The sequence below is a fragment of the Callospermophilus lateralis genome, chromosome 1, assembly GCF_048772815.1.
Source record: "Callospermophilus lateralis isolate mCalLat2 chromosome 1, mCalLat2.hap1, whole genome shotgun sequence".
Classification (NCBI taxonomy): Eukaryota; Metazoa; Chordata; class Mammalia; order Rodentia; family Sciuridae; genus Callospermophilus; species Callospermophilus lateralis.
The window spans coordinates 175,542,143-175,564,772 of NC_135305.1; the positions used below are offsets into that span (position 1 = coordinate 175,542,143).

Genomic DNA, 22,630 nt, shown 5'->3' on the forward strand with positions numbered 1-22,630 from the left:
AAACATAAAGAGCTTCAGCCTGCAAGGTGGCGCATGCCTGTAACCCCAGCAGCTTGGGAGACTGAGACTGGAGTTCAAAGCCAGCCTTAGCAACTGATCTGGAGTTCAAACCAACCTCAGCAACTTATCCAGGCCCTAAGCAACTCAAAGAGATCCTGTTTCAAAATAAAATATTTTAAAAGGGCTAGGGATTTGGCTCAGTGGTTAAATGCCCCTGGGTTCAATCCCTTTTACCAAACAAATAAATAAATAAATAGCTTAATTTCATATGAGGCCACTCAAAAATCTCTCAAAGCTTGAGCTGAGCACTTGTTTTACTTGCTTCAAATGAACCCATTTAAACCTTACCAATAATTTATATATTGAACAATCACAATCCATATGGAAGGCATGGCTATTTTTGCAGCTGGAAGGTAGACAAAACACGTAACTATCTTTTCACCTAAAATAAATTCCAGCCCCAGAATCCTACATTTCCTCCTAGTAACTACAGCAAGTTTCTTATTTGTATTTCTATTACGGGAAAACTTTCTCATGGGATAATCTTCAAAAGGGATGATATATGAGGACTGAGTATCACCAGCCCCTAAATCAGGCGGCAAAACACTGACTTCTTCAAAAGAAAGCAATTACTTATGATCTCTAAATGAACTAATTACCAGTCTCTAAAAGTTTTTAACTAGGGCTTTCTGACTGCATTCATTAAGGTTTCTAGGACAACTAGGCCAAAATACATAACCAGTATGAATGATTAGAGTCCCAGAAAACAACTGCTATTATTACCTTAGAATAATGGGTAGAAGTGTTGCCAAGTTAGCTGCCATATAGTCTGCAATAGTCTATGCAATCATCTTCAAAGAAAAAAAATCTAAATTGTTCAGTATAACAAGGAATTCTAAAGGAACTGCCCAACAGCATCCCAAAAGGAAGCCCAGATAGATTCTGATACTGAGTTTTGGATTATCCTAATATTTCAGGCTCTGAAGACAATGATTCCATTTAATTTTGCATCATTTTCGAATAGGTATTTTGGTGCTATATGAATAAAGCTTAAAAGATAATTTTAAAGAAGGATCACCAATTAAGAAGCCAAATTGCAAAAAAACAAGTCATAAAAAGAATTCCAAATCCACCTGTGTTATGACAGGCAAAAATCCTGGTTGACTTGTATACACCTTGGAAAACAAAAGACCTCCAAATCTCACCGATGGCACAGGCCTATAACCCCAACAGCTTGGGAGGCTGAGACAGGAGGATCGTTGAGTTCAAAGCCAGTCTCAGCAAAAGGCAAGGCACTAAACAACTCAGTGAGACTCTGTTCTAAATAAAATACAAAATAGGACTGGGGATGTGGCTCAGTGGTTGAGTGGCCCTGAGTTCAATCCCTGGTACCAAAAAAAGAAAAAAAAAAAGACCTCCAAATCTGATAGAACAAAAACTCCATGAGAGCAGGTCTATTTCACAGGCCGATTCTCTCTGTTGAATGAATGTTGTTGCATAAATAAACCATGCAGAAATAGTTTCATAAAAATCAAAAGTTCAAGGACAGATCCATTTCATAAAGATTTTTAACGTGTAATATTATCTTTTCCACAGATTTAAAAAAATGTTCTGTTATGCCTCAAATATCCCTAAAATTATCTTTTGTTTCTCAAAAACAAAATGCACCCAATGCAGAGTAAATGGGCCCTGATCCAGATGAACCTCACAGAAGAATATTTAAAGAGAAGAAAACTGAGATGAAAAGCTATCCACACTGTGGAGTGCCAACCAGCAAAAAGCCGATCTGCACATTTGATAACAATCCTCTCCAGAACTGTCAGTTTCCTTTGGTTTCTATTTCAGTGAGGTTAGCATTTTTTGAGGCTATTGACTTAAGTTTTCCCTTTCATGTAGCTAAGAATTCTTATTTCCCTTGTCTTCTCTAATTTCTCCCAAACTTTCTCCTAACTCACCCGTATAGCTTTTAAACAGAATTCCTTTTTTTAGAAAACCTTCCCCCTTCTTCTGACTCCAGACTGAAAGCATCCTGTCCCCAAACACTGGCCTTTCTGGTTTTATGGAAGCTTCATTTTCTTGCAGAAGAAGCCTAGTCTATTTCTTATAGCTAAATTCATTGTGCGCCATAAAAAAGAAAAGAAAATCATTCAGGCACTGAATCACCTATCAACACGCACTTGGTCAGTTGCTCAACCCAATGTGCTTTTTCTGGTGGTGACCTTGTGTTCCCTTCATCCTTCTGGTGTCTGTATTTTCCCCAGAGAATTTTTCCCTCCCAAGTTCATAAATCCTACATCAGATGTGCTCTAAAATTTTCAGTTAGAAATTGTTTCCTAAGGCAAAACAAGATTGCGAGATGAAAGGAACTATGGCCAGAAAGGAGCTTACTTGGAATAATGTACTCTAAAGTGTTTAACTCTTTGCACATACATTATCAGAGAATGAAGAGATGAAAAAAGGGAGGAAGGTACTTTACAAATACTTCAAGAAGATTATTTCATTTGATCTTCCCACCATAGTCAGGGCAGCTATGTATTGCTCTCATGACAAAACTAACCACCAAAAACGTTTCAGTGAGTCGGATGCGGTGGCTCTCGCTTGTCATCCCTGCCATTCTGGAGGTCTAGACAGGAGGATCACAAGTTCAAAGCCAGCCTCAGCAACTTAGTGAAGCCCTAAGCAACTTAGGGAGACTCTGTTTCAAAATAAAAAATAAAAATAACTAGGGATGTGACTCAGTGGTCAAGAACCCCTGGAATTCAATCTCAGGTACAAAAAAAAAATTTTTTTTTCAGTGATTTGCCCAACCAATGTCACATGACTAGCAAGTATCATCCCAGCATCCCAGACCTGTACTAAGGTCTTGCCTCTCCCAAGCCAAAGGATGTTCACTACTATATATTCCCTCATATATTTCTATCTATGGCCAAGGAGCAACTTCCTAGAGATTCAGTATTTGAAAGAGAAGTTAGACCTCTGACCTTTGAGACATATCTCCCTTCAGCTAACAAGGTGGAAAGCCATTTTCACTCTTTCCAGAAAGCATTGCTTTTCTCTTTTACATACCACTTTTTTTTTTTTTTTTTTTTTTAAGTTCTTGGCGGACACAACATCTTTGTATGTGGTGCTGAGGATGGAACCCGGGCCGCACGCATGCCAGGTGAGCGCGCTACCGCTTGAGCCACATCCCCAGCCCCTTACATAGCACTTTTAACTACTGCTTCTTTCCCAATAATTTCCAACTGTTCTTGTTTTAAAGGAACTTACTCATAAGACATTAATAGTCCAAAAAGTTTGCATCAGCATATGATTTTTCTCAATAAAGTTGAGAGCTGATGCAACATTTCTTAGTCTCAAACTTTATAGCTAAAATGACAAGAACACAGAATAGTCAAAAATTACGCAAGACAATGCTACTTTTTTTTTTTTAAACTCTACAACATCTGCCTCTATGGGTCTCCTGTGAGTCATTGTCTTTTGTGTTCAGTCATAATTACAAGAACTGCCATTTTCTACCCTAAATTATTTTGTCTTTTAGAGAAAAACTCTGCAATAAAAATGGGGAAAAAAAATCTTTCAACGCCTGGCTAAAGTACTAACTTCTATGTTAACAGTTTACACAAACAGGAATAGGCAAGTAAGGTTGCAACTCATTTATTTATTCATTAAAAAGAAAAAACTCACATGTGAAATCCTATCTACATACCAGGGGCTGGAAGTCCAAAGTGAATAAGAATTGTCCCTCTCACAGCCTGGTGGAAAAGAAAAGCAGTAATCACTGAATAAAATGATAATGTGATGGTGAGCACATAGGGCAGTGCCATCAAGAAATGCTTTCATAGCTGGGGCAGTGGCACCAGCCTATAATCCAGCGACTCAGGAGGCTGAGGCAGTAGGTTAGAGTTCAAAGCCAGCCTCAGCAACAACCAGGTACTAAGCAACTCAGTGAGACCCTGTCTCTAAATAAAATATAAAAATAGGCTGGGGATGTGGCTCAGTGGTTGAGTGCCCCTGGGTTCAATCCTTGGTACCAAAAAAAGAAAAAAGAAAAAGAAATGCTTCCTGAAGGAAGTGGTCAATGAGCATTTACAAGCATCTCTTTATTTTTAGTATAAAATAGACTTCAAAGACTCAACTCTATTGAGAGGCTATAAGATTTATTCGCCAATAGTCAAGTCAGAAATGTAATTGAAGAGCAGAATTATTACTGTGACCCTGCCCCAAATTTCAACCCTCAATACTCCCTTATACCAAGTTACAAGTTTCACAAATCCAATTGTCTATGGTGCCTGTCCACATGGCTGGAGAATAGAATTAAAGATAAGCACAATGAAATAAAATGCACTTTTTAAAAAATTTTTTAAAATATTTATTTATTTGTTTATTAGTTGTAGTTGGAAACAATTCCTTTATTTTGTTTATTTATTTTTATGTGGTGCTGGGGTTCGAACAAGGGCCTTGCACATGCTAGGTAAGTGCTCTACTGCTGAGCCACAACCCCAGCCCCAATAAAATGCACTTTTTAGAAAGATTATCATTTTTCCAAACTGGAAATGAACTCTTTGAACAATCCAAGGCCTACAAAGCATGGCTGTCGGAAGAGGAAACTGAGGTTCAAAAAAGTCCCACTTTAATAGGAGAGAAATGAAAGGTCTCTTTGAACACCAGAAGAGCTTTGAACAAAAAGAGAAACAGAAGGCTATTGTGGGGCTTTAGCCTCCAGATGATGAACCTCCAAACACACTGCAATAGTAAACAACAAGCCTCTGAGCTGGAATCTGATTTGGTGGCCTGACAAAACATTACAATTTATAGAATCTGTCTCTCCCCATTCATTATTTCCCAAGGTTCCGCTGGCAGGCAACAACTCCCAAGGTTTTTTGCTAGTACCTGGGTTTATTGCTTGTTAATCATAATGCATAGTATGACTTTAAAAAAAAAAAAGGCACAGGCAAATGAAAACAACCATAAAAAACAGTATATGTAACAGAAATGAACAGTGCCTGGGTTTACTACGAGGATCTTACTCTTTCATGCAACTCCAGAGCATCTTAAATGCAAATGAATTCTACCATTGCCCACTGCCGAGCAGGTCCGAGGAGGGAAGGGGCACGTTCCTACACCTGCCTCCGCAGGACCCCTGACTGCTTCCCTCACCATTTCCCTGGCCAAGGCCAAGCAGCTGACCTGGACCTGGGGCTGAGGACCCCAGCCATTTTCTCTCTGCAGTCCCCTAAGTAGGCTTCGGTCCCCTGAAGTCACACTTCCATTGGGTCCGGCATATTCCCATCCCCACCACCCAGACCCCCGGCTAGAAGGAGGGAACCCAGTGGCCCCGACGAGAAGGCTGGCGGCGGGTTGAGAGGGGCAGAGCGGGTTTTTGCTAGTACCTGGGTTTTGCCCCGGGAGGCGTCCCGGGACCGGGGTCCCACCACCTCGCCTGCTCCGAGTCCTTCCCCGGACGCCGCCGGGCTCCTCCCACCCCTCGGCCCGGGCGCCGCGGTCCCCGCCCTCGGCCGCTCCGGCCTCCGCGTCCGCCTGGGCCCCGGGGGCCCTGCAGACCCGCCGCCACGCCCGAGCCCTCCGGGCCGGGGCCGCCCGCCGCCCGCCGGCTCCCTCCCGGGCCCGGGGCCGCCCGCCCGCCCGCCCGGCGGCCGCGCACCGTGTGGGACTGCAGGCTCTGGCTCGCCTCGATGGCTGCTGTCAGCGGCACCGTGTCGTCCAGCAGCACCTTGCCGGCCGGCGGCTTCTCCATGAAAGCCATCCCGCGTCGCCGGGCCGCCGCCGCCGCCGCCGCCGCCTCGGGTCGCGGGGCAGGAACCAGAGGCGCCACTCCCGCCGCCCGGCCCGCTGCAGCGCCGCTGCTGTCAACACGCGCCGCCCCACGCGCCGCCGCCTCCCGCCGCGCCCGCGGGTCCTAGCGCCGACCCGTCGCGGCGCCGTCGCTGTCATCCCCGGCCACCCTACGCGCCGCCGCCAGCCGCGAGGTCCTAGCGCCGATCCTCCATTGGCCGCCGGCCTGCAATCTGTGCTGCGCGGCGCAGGACTGTAGGCTCTTTTTCACCTGACAACCGCTGTCCACCCCCTGTCGACCTCTGTCGTTGCCCTGGGGTTGGGTCTCTCAGCTATTCGTAGCTGCACGGCAGACCCGGGAACACAATATCCGAAGCTAACACCACCCCGGATCCTCAGATGCAAAGATACTCACTCTATCCTGAGCCCTAGAATTCAGGACACTTCAGGCCCAGAGACATCCAAAACAAGCCTCGCAGAATTGGGCTTTTCAGATGAGACCCTCAGAAGCTGGGGCTATCAGACTTGAGACCCTTACAACTGGGCCTCTCCCAAACTACCATACACAAGAACCACAGGACCTAGAGCCTTCAAGTGAACCCTGTCTGAACCCTGGAAATCCAGAAACTATAAAACAAACTCTGTCTGATTCAGGTTTTACAGAGACCATTAAACCTGGATCTTCAGACAGGAGAACCTTGATTATACATATTGTATCCTCACCAGATCTCAAACTTAAAAAAAAAAAAAATATTGTGGGGCAACCTTAAGTAACCAAATGGCCATAATTGATGGCTTTGGGCACCAAGACCCAGTAGAGGAATATGTGAGAAAAGAAATCATCAGGCTTCATGATGTAGCCCTAAATGAGAATTATTTCCGCATCCCAATTCTGTCCCAGTGTGTTTTAAAAGCAGTTTATTGGGCAGGGGTTGTGGCTCAGTGGTGGAGCACTTGCCTAGCATGTGTGAGGCACTGGGTTCAATTCTCAGCACCACCTATAAATAAAATAAAGGTTCATTAACAACTAAAAATTTTTTTTTTTTTTTAAAAAGCACTTTATCAAAGCAAAACCACATATCATTTAGGGAGGACTAAACTTTTTATTTCCATATCTTTATTTCAAGGCAAATGGATTATTGCCAGAATCACTGAAATCAAAATCTTGCTTACCATGATGGGATTGACCAAAACAAGTCTCTGCTTACATACTGCTGGTGGGGATATAAAGTGGCCAACCTGGAAGTTATTCATTCATTCAACCATTACTTTCTGAGTATCTACCATCTAATGGGCCCAGTGGTAGGTGTTGAGATTTAATAATACATATCAAGGACTTTAAAATATTCTCCCTCTGTGACTCAGTATTCTGTGTGTAGGAAGGTCATATTATTTAAAAAAAAAAATTAAGGACAAATATCTGATATCCAATAAAGGATGAGACAAATGATGATATACTCTTAAACTTTTTGCAATTTTAAAAATCAGATTATTGGCTGGGGGGTGCAGCTCAGTGACAGAGTATATGCACAAGGCCCTGGGTTCAATCCCCAGCACCCCACCCTATAAATCAGATTATTGAAGAAGAATCATCAGAGAAAGTACGCTTCATATATTAAGTAAATAAACAATATATGCACCTGTGTGACCCCAATATATTTACAGGAAAAACACTGAAAGGAAACACACAAAAATGTTTCCTCTAGATAGCAGAATCATGAGCTCTTTACACTTTTCCATATTTTCAAAATGTCTCCGATGAAATATTTTATTTTTATGATTAGGGTCCAGGGCGCTCACGATCCACTGGTTCTGTAAACAAATTTCTGAGAGTAAGACTTCTCTGAATCCATTCAGTTGGAGTTCAGCTCCATTTCCACTATACACTGTACAAACACCCAATCCAATGCTGTAGTAAAAAAAACCCAACTTGATCACACACAAATAATTTCAGATACCCAAAAAACTCATTTTGCAATTTTCAAATTAGATGTTTTCCAATTTAAGATTAAATGATTGAAATGTGATATTCTGGGCAGATATTATTGTCAAATAATGGCAATAGTGCTTTTATTCAAAGTGTTATTTCAGGACTTTGGATGCTCAGTGCAAATGGATGACAAAATGAGCAAAATTCTTTTCCTCTAATACTTTTTTAGGAAGATGGAAAGTTTATTACACAAACAATGACTTCAGGGCAATCTATATTGAGTACTGGAATTGAGGTGCCAGTTACCATGGGAGAATAAAGGAGCACAGAGTAATGACAACTAGAGTAGACTGGGGGGCAGTTCATGGAAGAGATGAAGTGTGAGCAGGGTCTTTTTTTTTTTTTTTTTTTTTGTACCAAGGATTAAACCCAGGAGAACTTAACCACTGAGCCACATCTCCAGCCCTTTTTATATTTATTTAGAGACAGGGTGTCACTGAGTTGCTTAGGGCCTTGCTAAGATGCTGTGGCTGGCTTTGAACTCAAGATCCTTTTGCCTCAGCCTCCAGAGTCACTGGGATTACAGGCGCGTGCCATTGTACCTAACATAAAACCGGGTCTCTTTATCACTTCTTCTTTTAGCAAGCCCCTTGGTAAACATGCATTACATGCCAGACACTGTGTTAGGTACAGGGGAGTTAAAGAATGAGACAGATGTCACCTGCTATCAAGCTGCTTAGCCACATAAGGAACAAAAAAAACAAAATTGGATGTGCAGTGATGAGCTAGTCCAGGGGTTTATAGTAGCTCTATAAAGTAGCAGGGCCCTGTGAACTGGAAGAGCAGAGAGTAGGATGCATAATAGGCTCAGCAGGAGATGCCCAGAAGAAGGAAAGAAAAAAAGGAGACTTTCATATGCTGGGATTCTAAGCTATTATACCTTTTCCTGAGAGAGTTAAGAACATTCTCAAGAGAACAGAGATCCCTAAGTCTTTGGGAAACCACTTTGAGATTTCAGGGGCTGCTAATACGCACTTCTTACCTGGGCAGTGCTGCTTCAAAGAGGGAAGCAAGAGGGAGTAGGAGACTGGTATGAGAGTACAGGAGGTAGAGAGAGGCATAGTTTGTAATCCCAGCTATTCAGGAGGCTGGTATCACAAATTTGAGGTCAGCCCGACGATTTAGGGAAATGCTGTCTCAAAGTGAAGAGCACCACTGGGTTCAATCCCCAGTTTTGCACAAACAAAACCCAAAACAAAACAAGAGCCAGGCAAAAAGCTGATTTCTTAAACCTGAGGAGGAAATGACAGATTCCAATTCTGAAGCTACTCCTTGGGTCACACTGCTCCACAGTTTACTGGCAGCCTGAAGACTTTGCTTCATTTCTCCACACCTGTGGAGTGCAGATGAGGACAGGCTCCGCCCCAAAGGATTACTGAGAGGACTGAATGCATTAATGAAGGTAATAGCCTGAAAGAGAGGCTCCTGCTGAGAGAAGACCCAGCAGGCGGCAGCTCTTACATTAGCAAGGAAATCAGCAGAACCAAATGGGGAAGGAAGCTGTTGGACTGAAGAGCTCTTCTCTCTGGAAAGGAACAGAACTGGAAAGGAATTAGAATTGAAGATCCTAATATAAGGACCTCCCCTAAGCCTTCCTTCTAGGGAAAGGAAACTGAAAGCAGAGTCAGAAATCTGGTGTCTGATGGAATAAAGTCAAGGACAAATCCTGCCTGAAACTTCCTCTGTGAATTCTAAAAGACAGCCCTTTAGAATAACCATCCATATTACTAATTCCTTTTTATCTACCTTGATCAATGCCTATCAGCGACCCCCCTAATAATCTTGGATTTACCTAGATTCTAGGATCCAATGGGGACCAGGCCCCAAACACAGGAAAATCTCAACATCCATTTGGTTTTCCTTTTTCTATTTTTATTTATTTATTTATTTATTTTTGAGACAGGGTCTCATTATGTTGGGCAGGCTGGCCCTGAACTCCTGGGCTCACTCAAGCTATTCTCCTGCCTCAGCCTCTCAAATAGCTGGGGAGTATAGGCATGTGTCCATCACTGTGTTGGGCTGTATTTGGCTTTTGAAGTGGTTCCTGATGAATGTGGGGGAACCCTCCCCAGGCCAGAGCTGATTTAAATTAGATGTGCTTTGCTTCAAGTCTCAGGCTGGGTAAATCTAATGAGGAATAAGGGAACCTTGACTTTCGCCACATACACAACTACTTAGGACCAACTAGAGAAATTTTTAAAAGAAAATTATTTCCAAATGTTTAGATGGCCTACAGGTCGTTTACCTTGCAACCTGACATTTGGCCTGATCGACTGAATATGAATTTTAGTGAAGATCCTTCCAGGCGGAGAAACTGCTTTACAAAATTAAGTGATAGAAACCTGTAAAACTGTTTCCTAAGCAGGATGGCCTCCCAATTAAAATGATTTTATTTCTTTAAATATTCATAATCTGGATATTAAACAAGAAAATTCAACTCACACTTAAAATTCAACTCCTTATGTCCCTTACATGCTGATATTTTCCATCAAACCAAAGAGGACTCTTGCCCAGGGTTATAAGAAGGTCATTCAAGCCACTTTATAGTTAAGAGCCACCTTAGAAATAAACTGTTTCTGGAGTCTACTGTTAATCTTGCTCTGTTTATGTACACATAACTTTTTGCGTTTCTTATAATTCTGAGCTTTAAATGGTTTCTTCTGGCTGGTGACTTTGCTTCAACTCCAAATCTCTCTGAAGATATTGTAAAACCATCTCTCTTCTGTGTTTGCAACTCAAATGAAGACAAAGAACAAAGGTAGCAAAACATCTGGAACCCTGGAAACATTACTCCTGGGTGGCACAATTTGGCTCAGATAAGAGCAATTTAATACATTATGCCAACCTAGGGAGTCACAATGCCAGTCACTCAGAGTGAGTCAACCCTTGATAGGATATGTTTTAATGAAAACTTAGGCCAGGGGTGGTGGTGCATGCCTGTTATCCCAGTGGCTCAGAAGGCAGAGGCAGAGGCAGAGGCAGGAGGATCCTGAGTTAAGCAACCCTGTCTCAATTCAAAATAGGGCTAGGGATGTGGCTCAGTGCAGCTGAGTTTAATCCCCAGTAGTTAACCCCCCTCCCCCAGAAAAGCTTAATAGATGTCATTTAATGGAAATTTTCTTTTGAGAGCAAATTAGCCTCTGAAACGTGCTCTAAGAACATGAAAAAAAATGCCTAATAGTTCAGGAGAAAATAAAAGCCTGTGGTTACCTCAGAGGTACTGGTATGCATTTAGCAATTTCTTTTTTCTAGATGCATACAGAAGCCAGGTTCACAAGACAATTGGTGGCCGTGGCGAAGCTCTCCCCAACTTGCTAAAAGATTTGCTGCTGAAAAAAAAAAATGAGTGGCATTCATCAATATGAAAATGTTTCTAATAGAATATAAAAATCTGTTAAGCAATTTTCCAGTACATTAGGCTGAAATTGCTTAAGATGGGTATTTCTGTGGTAATCAAGCATCACATAAATTGCAGTCTTATAATGCCCCTGTGTGGAAAGTGCTAGTACCATTTGGCCTACTTCATTATTTCTGTTCTCCTTCCATATATGACTTGGTATAGTCAAAGCCACCTCTCAATTATCTGGGGGCGCATTTCCTAACTTGAGTGTCAGCTTTCTTTCTAAGATAGTCATTTTTCAGCAGTTTGTGTGGGGCTCCAAATGAGAAAACCAGCCAATTTTCTTCATAACTAGCTTTAACAAAGCATGAGTGGTTTCAGAATCTTGGCTCTGAGAGAAAATGATGACACCACTTACAGAGAAGTATCAATACCTTCTTGCCTAATTTTCTGTTTCAACTGTATCTGATTTACAGAGATCAAAGACCAGTATTCCTAGGGAACATTAAAAATGTGGAAATGTTCTTGTTGAGAAGCTGTTTTTGAAAATTACACAGTGTAGCTAAGAACCGTGGTATACACCTGTAATCTCAGTTACCAGGGAGGCTAAGGAGAAAGGATCACGTGTCTGAGGTCAGCCTGGGCAACTTAATAGGTCCTGTCTTAATTTTTTTTTTTTTTTTTTTTTTTTTTAATAAAAAGGGCTGGGAATGCATTTCAGTGCTAAAGAGCCCACGGATTTAATCCCTCATATTGCAGGGGAAAAAGTTAACAATTCAAAACAGTTATCAGCCATATCTGACATCTGCCCCGCCCTGTCGGCCCATACTTGGCTTGTATATAACTTTTTATTTTTAAGCTAACCCTTTTAGCAATTCTTACTCTGAAGACAATCATTGAATAACAACTTAGGAAAAGTTGGATTTAAGGTGGATTTGTGTAAGCCACCTAATAGAAAGGGAAACAATAACTGTAGTCAGGAATAAGTTCTAGAACATTCTAAAATGTAAGAATTCCATAGAATGATTTCCATTACTTTAATGGCACACATAATACCAGCAAAAAAAAAAAAAAAAAAAAAAAAAACAACTGATAGTGCTCTAAGAACAGTAATACTGTAAGACCTACAGGGTGACATATGAAAGAAAGTTTTTGGAGCCAGGCAGCCTCAAGCCTGAATCCCATTAGCTATACAACATGGCACAAGTCACACAGCCTAAGTCTGTTCCCTTGCCCATAAAGGACATTAGCCTAACTTCAAAAAGTTGTTTCAGGGATTACAGGAAATGTAGAAAATCAGCTCCTTACAAATTTCAAAAATGGCAGCTACTAATATTAATGAACACCTCACAGTCCATTTATGGGCCCACACTTAATAAGACTGCTGTTAAGTCCCAGGGAATGAGTTCAACTTGGTCTCAAGTTCTCTGTTGTTTTGATGTTATCAGAAACTTTCAGTAAGTCTAGTAATTCACCTATAAATGAGTTTTCTTTAGGTGGATCTCGGTCTGCACACGCTGCCTATTCTGTGAATCAGCTTCCTTTGAAGTGGACCTTGGTATTTTCTTCCCAATTTCACAAACCACAGGAAACACTCACTTTATGTATAACACTGCCTTCTAGTGATTAGAAAAATACTTTTTCTACTTATCTGTTCAACTGCAACCCTTTGTTTAAAAAAATAATAAAGAAGTAAAATAAAAAATTTAAATCTGGTTACTTATCCACCAGCCCAAGAAAAACTTTTTCTGGAAATCTGGTGGAATCAACCAGTTACTCCTGATCTTATCCTCTTAATCAAAGCATCTAACTGTGTCAGAGTTACCATCTAAAACTACAAGAGCACAGGTGGAACACTTGTGTGATCAGGTGCTATAATCCTAGTGATTTGGGAGGCACAGATAGGAGGATCACAAGTTCAAAGCCAGTCTTAGCAATTTAGCCACACTCTGTCTCAAAATAAAAAAATAAAAAGGACTGGCTCAGTGGTAAAGCAACCCTGGAGTCAATCCACAGTATTGGGGGAAAAAAAGTGTGGGCTGTGTTGGGGATGATCATTTATTTAGTCCACATTTACCCTTCAATACCCCAAAACTCTTTGAAGAACTTGGCCTTCTTATACCTTTTATTTCTTCTATTTTTACAATAAAGCATGTATTTGTGTATCTACACAATGTGAACCCACATTTCCAAGGGAGGGAGAAAAGAATCTGTCTGGATTGTTAAAATAGAAACTCTGCATTGAAGATTCAATTCCAAGATTAAAATACTAATACAGATTGACTGACAGCCTGAAAGATGGTCTGATGCCTGCTTAATTGTAGGCAACCCTGCTTTAAATGTAAGAAAACTCCTAACCTCACTCACAGAGGAAATGGACAATAGCAGCTACTGTTTACAGCTGAGCCTTATGCTTAACTGTGTATCTGCTGTTCCCAACAATAATCCTGCCCAGTACATGTTATCGCTATTTTCTAGATGAGACACAGTTTACATAATTGAATCCAAGTCTGCCCACAAGCCTTTCTCTGGTAACAGTGACCTGAAAGGCAAGTTCCACAGAAAGGTGAGCAAGATGCCATCTTGGTGTAAATAACAAATTACAATAAACTAACCCAGAAACAGAGAGAAAGGTATCTAAGAATATTTACTGGTAAAGGACAAGTGTTCAAAGATGAGCCAAGTTCCACTGCTGCCTTCAGCAAGCAAATGCTTGACAGTTATAAAAATCCAGTGAGAAACCTCTTCTACTCAGATATAGGTAGGTGTTTATCAAACACAAATCTAACTAGGTTTAAATTCTGAAAGTACACCCTTCAGATAAGTAAGCCTCCTGATACTTTCTTTTCCAATTTAAAAAACTTCAACAGCTGGGTACAGTGGCACAAACCTGTAATCCTAGCAACTCGGGAGACTGAGGCAGAAGGATCTCAAGTTCAAAGCCAGCCTCAGCAACTTAGTGAGGCCCTATGCAATTTAGCAAGATCCTGTCTCAAAAAAATAAAAATCCAAAAGGAACGGGGATGTGGCTCAATGGTTAAAAACACCAAAAAACAACTACAAAAAAATTCTTAACTAATGACGTAGTCATGCATCTACTCAGCTATGGGTGAAGTTCAAATTGGAAAGTGGACATCCGCTTACCCCTCTACCTGCTCCCCTTCTCTAAGGTAGCTTCTGAGTCTCTCAGCTTCTGAGTCTCTTGGCCTTTCCTTGGTGATGAATAGCAAGTGGCCCATTTCCTCAGATGCTCTTAAATAACAATCACATTGGTGTTTGAACTTATAACTTAACACCTATAATTAGGATTTGGGAGCTTCTGGAACCATAACCTTAACCCAGCCTTCCATAACAGTCTTTTTACTTTCTATTACACAACATGACACGGCAATAAAAGCAACAAACCGCTTCAGCTTTTTCACTTCTGCAGAAGCTAAAACCACTTCTCCAATATATAAAGGAGCCGGAAAGTTAATTTCCTGGGAGAGAAATACACAGCCTGGTCCTGGTATTTTCGTACCCAAGAGAGCTGAGATGAGCCCATTGATCAAAACTCCATGTACAATTGTCCTTCCAAACTTGGTGTGTTTAGCGAAATCTTCATTTAAATGCAAAGGATTGACATCTCCCGTTAATTCTGAGAAGGCAGCCACGTCCCTCTGTGTGAAGGCCCTGCTGAGTTCAGCCCGGTCCCCAACCCTCACGTGCACATGCTGCAGGAGCTGTCTGCTCCACGCTGGTTGACTCAGGCAGAATCTCCTTTGAAGTCCACCCCACAGAAGGCAATAGCTGGATATTACTGGGAACATCTTCAGCATCCTCATATTTCATCCATGAGAGCTTCTAGCCTACTTCTGTTTTCAAATCATGCAGCCACCAAAAAGTACTTTTGAGAGCAGAGGAAAAGTTTCTGAAAAGACTATTCAATCCAATACTAGTTCCCTACTGTTACCAGATAACGCGAGGAGAAATGGAGAGACCTACAAGAGAATGAAAAGGTTAATGCAATACCAGGAAGAAAGTGCACTGCCACAGTGCAACGCAGAAACACACCCAGTTTTGCAGAATGAACAAAGCTGGGGTACTAGCATTTTAATTATCACCTGCAGCACTGGGAGGGAACCCAGGGCCTCACACATGCTAGGCAAGTGATCTACAACTGAACTATACCCCAGCCCTTTTTATTTTTATTTAATATTTTTTTTTTTTTTTTGGTAATCAGGGGCACTCAATCACTGAGCCACATCCCCAGCCTATTTTGTATTTTGTTTAGACACAAAGTCTTATTGAGTTGCTTAGGGCCTTGCTAAGTTGCTGAGGCTGGCTTTGAACTCACAATTCTCTCACCTCAGCCTCCCCAGCTGCTGGGATTACAGGCATGTTCCACTGCACCCAGCTATTTTTTAATTTTGAGTCAGGGACTCAGTAAGTTGACTGGGCTGGCCTTGAACTTGTGATCTTCTTGCCTCAGCTTCCTGAGACACTGTCTGGCTGCACTAGCATTTTAAAGAACGGCCTTAGTTAAACAAGTAGTCAAAAGCTCTGGATGAGTGTATCAATACATAACACACTAGGTGTAAACATTATTTTAATTTCATTAAAGTGTTCCAACTTTGATTCCCAAACATCTCCCATCCAATCTAAAATCTAAAACTTTGTCTCACATTTTCAGAAGCAATGAAGTCCTACATTTTACCCTCCTTGCTAGCTGCTATTAACTGTATGACCTTCATTCAAGCACAGAGTAAAAAAGCAGTTGGTCCACATTCAGTCTCACTTGGAATTCGTGAAGGAACAAACTTTACCTGAATCACTCTGAAAGCACATTTTTTGCCTTTGTAGGATCCTAACAGGGTCAAAGAACTCCACAATTTGACTAGACCACTGCAAAAAGATCAAGAAAACAAATGAAGATTTGTCCTTGAATAGTACTTCTGTTTATTAGTACTTTTTAAGTCCAGAAAAGTGGGTGGTTTTTATCAGAAAACCTTACTTTAAATGAAAACAAGAAAATAAACAACAACAAAACCTGAGAGTAAAAGCACAGTATATCATAAGCAGACAATAAAATGAACCCAAGAATATTTCTAAAATATATATTACTGGCTGTCCAACCATGACCATCAATAGGGAATTCTAGCTGTAATCAAACAATGAGTTTTGCTCTTTCTAGTGCATAAGCCCCTGATAGATGTTCAGATTCATCTCAGCTTACATTTCCAAAAGTTGCCCAGAGTTCATAATCACAAAACTCTTCCTGTTCTAGAAGCAAGCATTTTTGTTGTCTCTCCATCAGTCTCTCTTCCCCGTTATTCTACAATGTTCCTGTTTATCGTACCTGCTACATATTCTCAGGATGGCTGACAAGGTCTTCTCTTCATAGGTCAGGACATCCACAGGTAAGGCAGCACCAACCTACATATGGAATAATGTATTAGCAAACTCTTATCAACATTACCCTTGAACTCATTAGTGAGGTCTAATGAGTTCCCGTCAATGCCTTGTTTTTGAGTTTCTCCTCCTTTGCTGATGCTGGTACTCTCGGGTGCCTGGTTAATGCTTCCCTTGCCTGGACTGCTCCCACACCTCTTCATGTGGCTGATCCTCCTCACCCCTCGAGTCCTTGTTTGAATTATTCCTTCCCCGATTCCCAAGCTCAGGCTCGATCTGCTTGCTCTGCTCTTTCCATATGGGATTTCCAACTTCCTCTCTCACAAATCTCATCTTGTCACTAATTAACAAATAGTCCTATGTAAAAGAACATTAGTCCATGAGACAGAGGCCATGTCTATTTAGAGCTATGTTCCCAGAAACCAGGGTTTTATACCTAACACATAAAAAGTATACAGATCTTTTTTTTTTTAACTTTTTATTTAGAGAAACTATACACTTGGAGGAGATTGCAAAGCAAGCTATATAGGAGGTTCCATGTACCCTATAGCTCTCTCAATGCCAATATCTTGCATTAGTATAATACAGTATCAAAACTAGGTAATCTATATCAGTATAATTTGGAGTTTATTCAGATTTTGCCAGTTATACATGTACTCATATTTGGACATGTATCTGTATTTATGTGCAGTTCTATGTAATTTTACCACATTAAGTAGCTTCGCATAACTACTGCCACAACCAAGATAGAGAACAAGATTCCCTGACTCTACCCCTTTATATCACTCCTCTTCACCCCTGACCCCTGGCAACTACTAATTTTCCTCTAGATTATTTAATTATAATTGTTATTTCAAAAGTATTACAGACACAGACTCACATAGTAAGTAATCTTGGGGATTGGTTTTTTCATTCATCTGGATATTGTGAATATCAACATTTCATTCCTTTTCATTGTTGAGTAAATTCCATGGTATGAATGTACTACAGCTTAACTATTCACCCACTGCAGTACACCTGGAGTGTTTCCAGTTTGGGGTTATTGCAAATGAAACTATTAACAAACATTTGTGTATAGGTTGTTTTTTAAAAAAACATTTATTTTTTAGTTATAAGTGGATACAACATCTTTATTTTATTTTTATGTGGTGCTGAGGATCAAACCTAGTGCTTCACGCATGCTAGGCAAGCGCTCTACCACTGAGCAACAACCCCAGCCAGCCCTGTGTCTGTGTATAGGTTTTTATGTAAATAGAAGACTTCTCTTCTCTGGGACAAATGCCCAAGAGTGCCGCTGCTGGGTCACACGGCAGGTGCATGTTCAGTTTATGCTGCAGAGTCCCTGCACCATTTTACACTCCCACAGCAATGTATGGTGACCCAAATTCTCCACATCCTTGCGAGTGTTTGATGTTATCACTATTTTTTTGTATCATTCACTCTGTGCTGTATGTAGTATTATCTGACTGAATCATTCATGTACATTTCCCTAATATCCAATGCTATTGAACTTCTTTTCATGTGTTTCTTTGCCAATTATACATCCTCTTTAGTGAAATGTCTGTGTATGTTTTTGCCCATTTTCTAGACGAACTGTTTGGTTTTGAGAATTCTTTATATATTTTAGACAGTCATGGCAGAGCACACCCATTATCCCAGCTACTTGGGAAGCCAAGGCAGGAGAACTGCAAATTCGAGGCCTGCTTTGGCAACCTAGCAATACCCTGTCTCAAAATAAAATGAAAAGAACTAGAGAAGTAGCTCAATGGTAGAACATATGCACAGCAAGTGCAGGGGCCTTGGTGCAGTCCTCAGTACTTCAAAAATAAAACAAAAAAAGAAGGTTCTTTTTATATATTTAGATATGAGTCTTTTGTCAGATTAGTTTACAAATATTATCCCCCAGTGTGTAACTGACCTTTTCAATCTCTTAACAGTCCTTTGCCAATTAAAGGTTGTTTTTTCGGGGCAGTTCTAGGGATTGAACTCAGGAGAACTCGACCACTGAGACACATCCCCAGCCCTACTCTGTATTTTATGTAGAGACAGGGTCTCACTGAGTTGCTTAGGGCCTCACTTTTGCTGAGGCTGACTTTGAATTCTTGATCCTCCTGCCTCAGTCTCCTAAGCCGCTGGAGTACAGGCATGCACCACTGTGCTTAGCCCAAGTAAAGGTTTTTAATTTTGATAAGGTACATGGCAGACTTTTTAAAAAATATATTTATATTTATTTTTCAGTTGGACACATATCTTTATTTATTTACTCTTACGTGGTGCTGAGGATCGAACCAAGGGCCTCACACGTGCTAGGCGAGCGCTCGAACACTGAGCCACAACCCCAGCCCCACATGGCAGATTTGACTTCACAGAATATATGAATCAGGAAATAATATCCTGAGATTCCTTCTTTGCTTTCCCTCTTAACTTCCAAAGCTCTCCTTTGTTCTCAAATCAATGTCAGGACAAAAAGATGCAAAGTATTGGTCTGTGATAAGACAAGATGCTGCGCCAGAATGCAAAGCAACAATATCACTGAGCACTTTTTTTTTTTTTTCTTTTTTGATACCAGGGATTGAACCCAGAGGCCCTTAATTACTGAGCCCTATCCCCAGCTCTTTTTTTATATTTTAATTAGAGACAGGGTCTCCCAGAGTTCCTTAAGACCGGAGTTCCTTAAGACCTCGCTAAGTTGCTGAGGCTACTTTGAACGTGCAATTCTCCTGCTTCAGCCTCCCAAGCTGCAAATGTTCTAGCCCTGAGCTGCAACCCTAGCCCTCACAGTGCTTTATAAGGAGACCTTTTCACTAAATGAAGTGGTGTGCTGGTTCTAGTGTGAAGCCCCATCTCTTCAAGATGGGCAAAATAACACTTTGCAGGTTGCCAGCCTAGATCACGGTCTAAGTAGCAATGAACAAATATCTGTCTAACAAGTTTCTTGTCAAATACAAGGCTCAGGCCTGAGGTTGTGGCTCAGTGGTAGAGCACCTGCCTCCATACATGAGGCACTGGGTTCGAATCTTAGCACCACATAAAGTAAGATCAATGATATAAAGGTACTGTGTCCATCTACAACTAAAAAAAAAATAAAAATAAAAATACAAGGCATGTTAGGACAAACCTACTGCAATTCATCATCTACAGTTTTAAAATGCTGTCAGAATTCTTTTCTTTTTTTCCCTTTTCTGTGCTAGGGATCAAATCCAGGGCCTTGCACATACCTGGCAAGCACTCTACCTCTGAGCTATATCCCCATCCCCTACCGCTTTTCTAAATTTCTTACAAAGATCTTAATCTACCAAATAACTTCATACCTCCCCAAACAGGTCCTTTAGGGCAGAAATAAGCAGCTGTTTGAACTGTGCAGCATTCAGACCAACTCCATGATCTTGAAATTCCCTGAAAAAACACATTAAAAAGGAAAAAAGGGACATAAATTATGTGCTATTAAGATTCATTTTAAAAAGGTAATCTAAAATAACTTAGGAAACTGAACTTACAGGCAGACTTTCATGTAGTGGTATTCAGAGGGATTTTTGTAAACTATTCTTTCGTATGTGGTAGCCAGTGCTGGCATCTTTTTCAGTGCTGATCACACCTATAGTAAATCAAAAAGGCTAGTAGTTACAAAGGCACAAGCTATATTTCATTGTTTTGGTGGAGGGGTACTAGGGACTGAACTCAGGGGCTCTCCACCAAGAGCTACATCCTTAACCCTTTCTATTTTGAGATAGGGTCTGCCTAAGTTTCTGAGACTGGCCTTGAATTAGCAATCCTCCTGTCTCAGCCTCCTGAGGCTTTCACCTTTTTAATGAGAATTCAACCCATTTGATTTTAAAAAGACCTCTTGGCATAGTAACATCTAATTATGGTCAAAGATTACCTACAGAGATAGAAAGGAAGTTCCTATGTTTTTAACATGCCAGACCATTGTCCTCTTAATTTTAAGAAGTATGATTTATTCTACATTCTACTAACATAAATCCTGCTGACTTTTTTTTTAGTACTAAGCACCCAGCTCTGTGCTAAATACATCACATGCACTAGTTTCTATGTCTTTAAAATTATCCTATGCAGTAAAAACTATTATCCCCTTTTTTTCCCCCCACTGCTGATGAGCTTTACCATGAACCTACATCCCCAGCCTTTTCAATTTTGACACAGGGTCTCACAAAGTTGCACAGGCTGGCCTTGAACTTGGGATCCTCCTGCCTTAGCCACCCAACACACAGAGCAACATTTACTGGGACTACAGGCACATGCCACTGTACTCAGCAATTACTCTCACTTTAGACAGCAAGGCTCTTGAGAAGAATAATTCCTGAAACAGCCATTGTTATGGTGTGAACCTGACCTGTCACCAAAAAACTCGTGCTTGACCTTGGATCAGAACTATAAGCCAAAATAAAACTTTTCTTTGTCCAACCAAGGAAAGGGACTTAGCAGAGACTGCATAACAATGTAAATGTACCTAATGACACTGAAATGTACACTTAAAAGTGGCTAAAATGATATGTCATGTTTCATATTTTGTATGTTTTACACTAAGACATAAGAAGATTTTTTTGGGGGGTGGGGTGGGATTGAACACAAAGCTCTGCACAAACTAGACAAGCACTCTACCATTGAGCTGCATCTGCACTACACAGAGTACATGTTTTACTGAGCAGTCACTTCTCCACAGGCCTGAGTACTCAGAGAAGGGGACAGCATTGCCCTCTGCAGGCCGTTCTGAGTTTAAGCGCTCCTGTAGTCATTGCCATCTGCGGCCTTTACCTAGGCTTTTTTAATAATTACAGGGATGCAGGTAAACATCTATTAGCAGTAGGTTCCATGCCTACTCCCCTCCCCACTCCTGGCGAACCTATTTAAATCTATTCAAGCACATCCCTCCCCTGTTCAAACCCTGCAATGCTTCCTATTTTATCAAGAGCAAGACCAAAGTCCTTGAGTAGCCTGCAAAATCCTAGCTGATCTGTGCTGTTCTTGACCCCCTGTTCACTGGACCCACCTCCCAGTTCCTTCTCCTCCACCTGTCTCTCCCGCCTCTGGGCCTCAGCTTCAGCTTTCTTCAAGGAACCACATGGTTCACTCTTTTGCCTTCTTTCTGGTTTTCTGCTCAATCTCAGTCTCTGTAGCCTAGTGCCCATGCTAAACTGCATCACCCCCTCCTAGCCCCGACCCTGCTCTTTTGTCTCACCTTCTAACATAATTGCATAATTCACTTATTCTTTATATTTCCTCCCCTAGTAGGTCCACTCCACGAGTCTGGGGTCTGACTTGTTTGCTGCTGTTTTCCAAAGACCTAAAGCAGTGCGTTGCACCGTTCCAAGGATAACTCCGGGAATGCTGTAAAACCTTAATACTGCTGAGCACTTACACTATTTCCAACTAACCACCGCCACTGATTCAGGGCCCTCCTCTGTGCGTGGCACAGGCAGCGCGCCCAGCACAGTGCCACTCACTGCTCGAGGTCACCCTGTGCGGTAGTGACCGCACACTGCGTTGTTCAGAGGGCCATGGGGCATCTCTGCCCCCGCGGACCGGTACCTCGGGCTCTCCGCACCACCCTCCGCAACACCCTCCAGGACGCCCCCGCTTTGCACATGCGCACTCGGCGCGCGTGGCGGGCGACACCAGTGCGGCCGACTAACACAGCTCCCGGAAATAACCACTCTCGGGCTTCCGCTTACCCGCTGTCCGCCGGGCTAGCTTGACGCCTCCTCTGACTCCGGTTGGCTGCAAGGATTCGCCAAGGCTTGGCGATCCCAAGCAGGAGCCAGGACCTGGGTCCGGGAAACTCCTCGTGTGTTTACGTTTGGCTGCTCCCGGACCCCGGATGAGAGGTGTGCAAGCGGATATGACGTCTCGGCGCGGAGTCTCCCTCGGAGCCCGGTGTGGATCCTGAGCAGGAGCTGAGGACCGCGGAGCTCAGCGCCCTCTGGTGCCCACTCGGGGGAAATGCGCAATTGTCTGCATAGGATGTCTGTTTATTTTGGCGGGTGAAGTTTTAATAGCCATTTGATTTTTCATGCATTCTTTTTTGGGGGGAGCATCCCCAACCTTTTTATTTTTTATTTTTGTTTTGTTTTGAGAAAGGGTCTTGCTAAATTGCAGAG

At 41.9% G+C, this 22,630-nt stretch overlaps 3 protein-coding genes across 6 annotated transcripts in view; all 3 read right to left on the reverse strand.

Annotated features, from left to right (window-relative positions):
• The window catches only part of Pxk (PX domain containing serine/threonine kinase like), a 74,925-nt gene extending 69,054 nt beyond the window's left edge, over positions 1-5,871 (reverse strand). For both annotated transcript variants that reach the window (XM_076871225.1, XM_076871140.1), the window contains exon 1: positions 5,663-5,871. In XM_076871225.1, the coding sequence (XP_076727340.1) occupies positions 5,663-5,764 (102 nt within the window). In that variant the 5' untranslated portion in view covers positions 5,765-5,871. The remainder of the gene's footprint in view (positions 1-5,662) is intronic.
• A 1,022-nt stretch (positions 5,872-6,893) lies between these two features.
• Positions 6,894-22,354, reverse strand: Rpp14 (ribonuclease P/MRP subunit p14). Of its 3 annotated transcripts, none has more exons than XM_076871443.1 (6): positions 22,205-22,354; positions 20,012-20,109; positions 19,826-19,910; positions 16,462-16,538; positions 15,929-16,007; positions 6,894-11,112 (listed from the first exon to the last, which is right to left on the reverse strand). In XM_076871443.1, the coding sequence occupies exons 2-6, from the start codon at positions 20,086-20,088 to the stop codon at positions 11,098-11,100; spliced, it is 333 nt and encodes a 110-aa protein (XP_076727558.1). In that variant the 5' UTR covers positions 20,089-20,109; positions 22,205-22,354; the 3' UTR covers positions 6,894-11,097. The 3 variants fall into 3 exon arrangements, with proteins under 3 accessions (XP_076727558.1, XP_076727529.1, XP_076727588.1); XM_076871414.1 differs by lacking the exon at positions 6,894-11,112 and adding an exon at positions 15,014-15,103; XM_076871473.1 differs by lacking the exons at positions 6,894-11,112; positions 22,205-22,354 and adding exons at positions 15,014-15,103; positions 21,892-22,119.
• Positions 13,231-14,947, reverse strand: Htd2 (hydroxyacyl-thioester dehydratase type 2). Its single transcript, XM_076871330.1, has one exon. The coding sequence runs from the start codon at positions 14,945-14,947 to the stop codon at positions 14,426-14,428; it is 522 nt and encodes a 173-aa protein (XP_076727445.1). The 3' UTR covers positions 13,231-14,425.
• Positions 22,355-22,630: the final 276 nt, after the last annotated feature.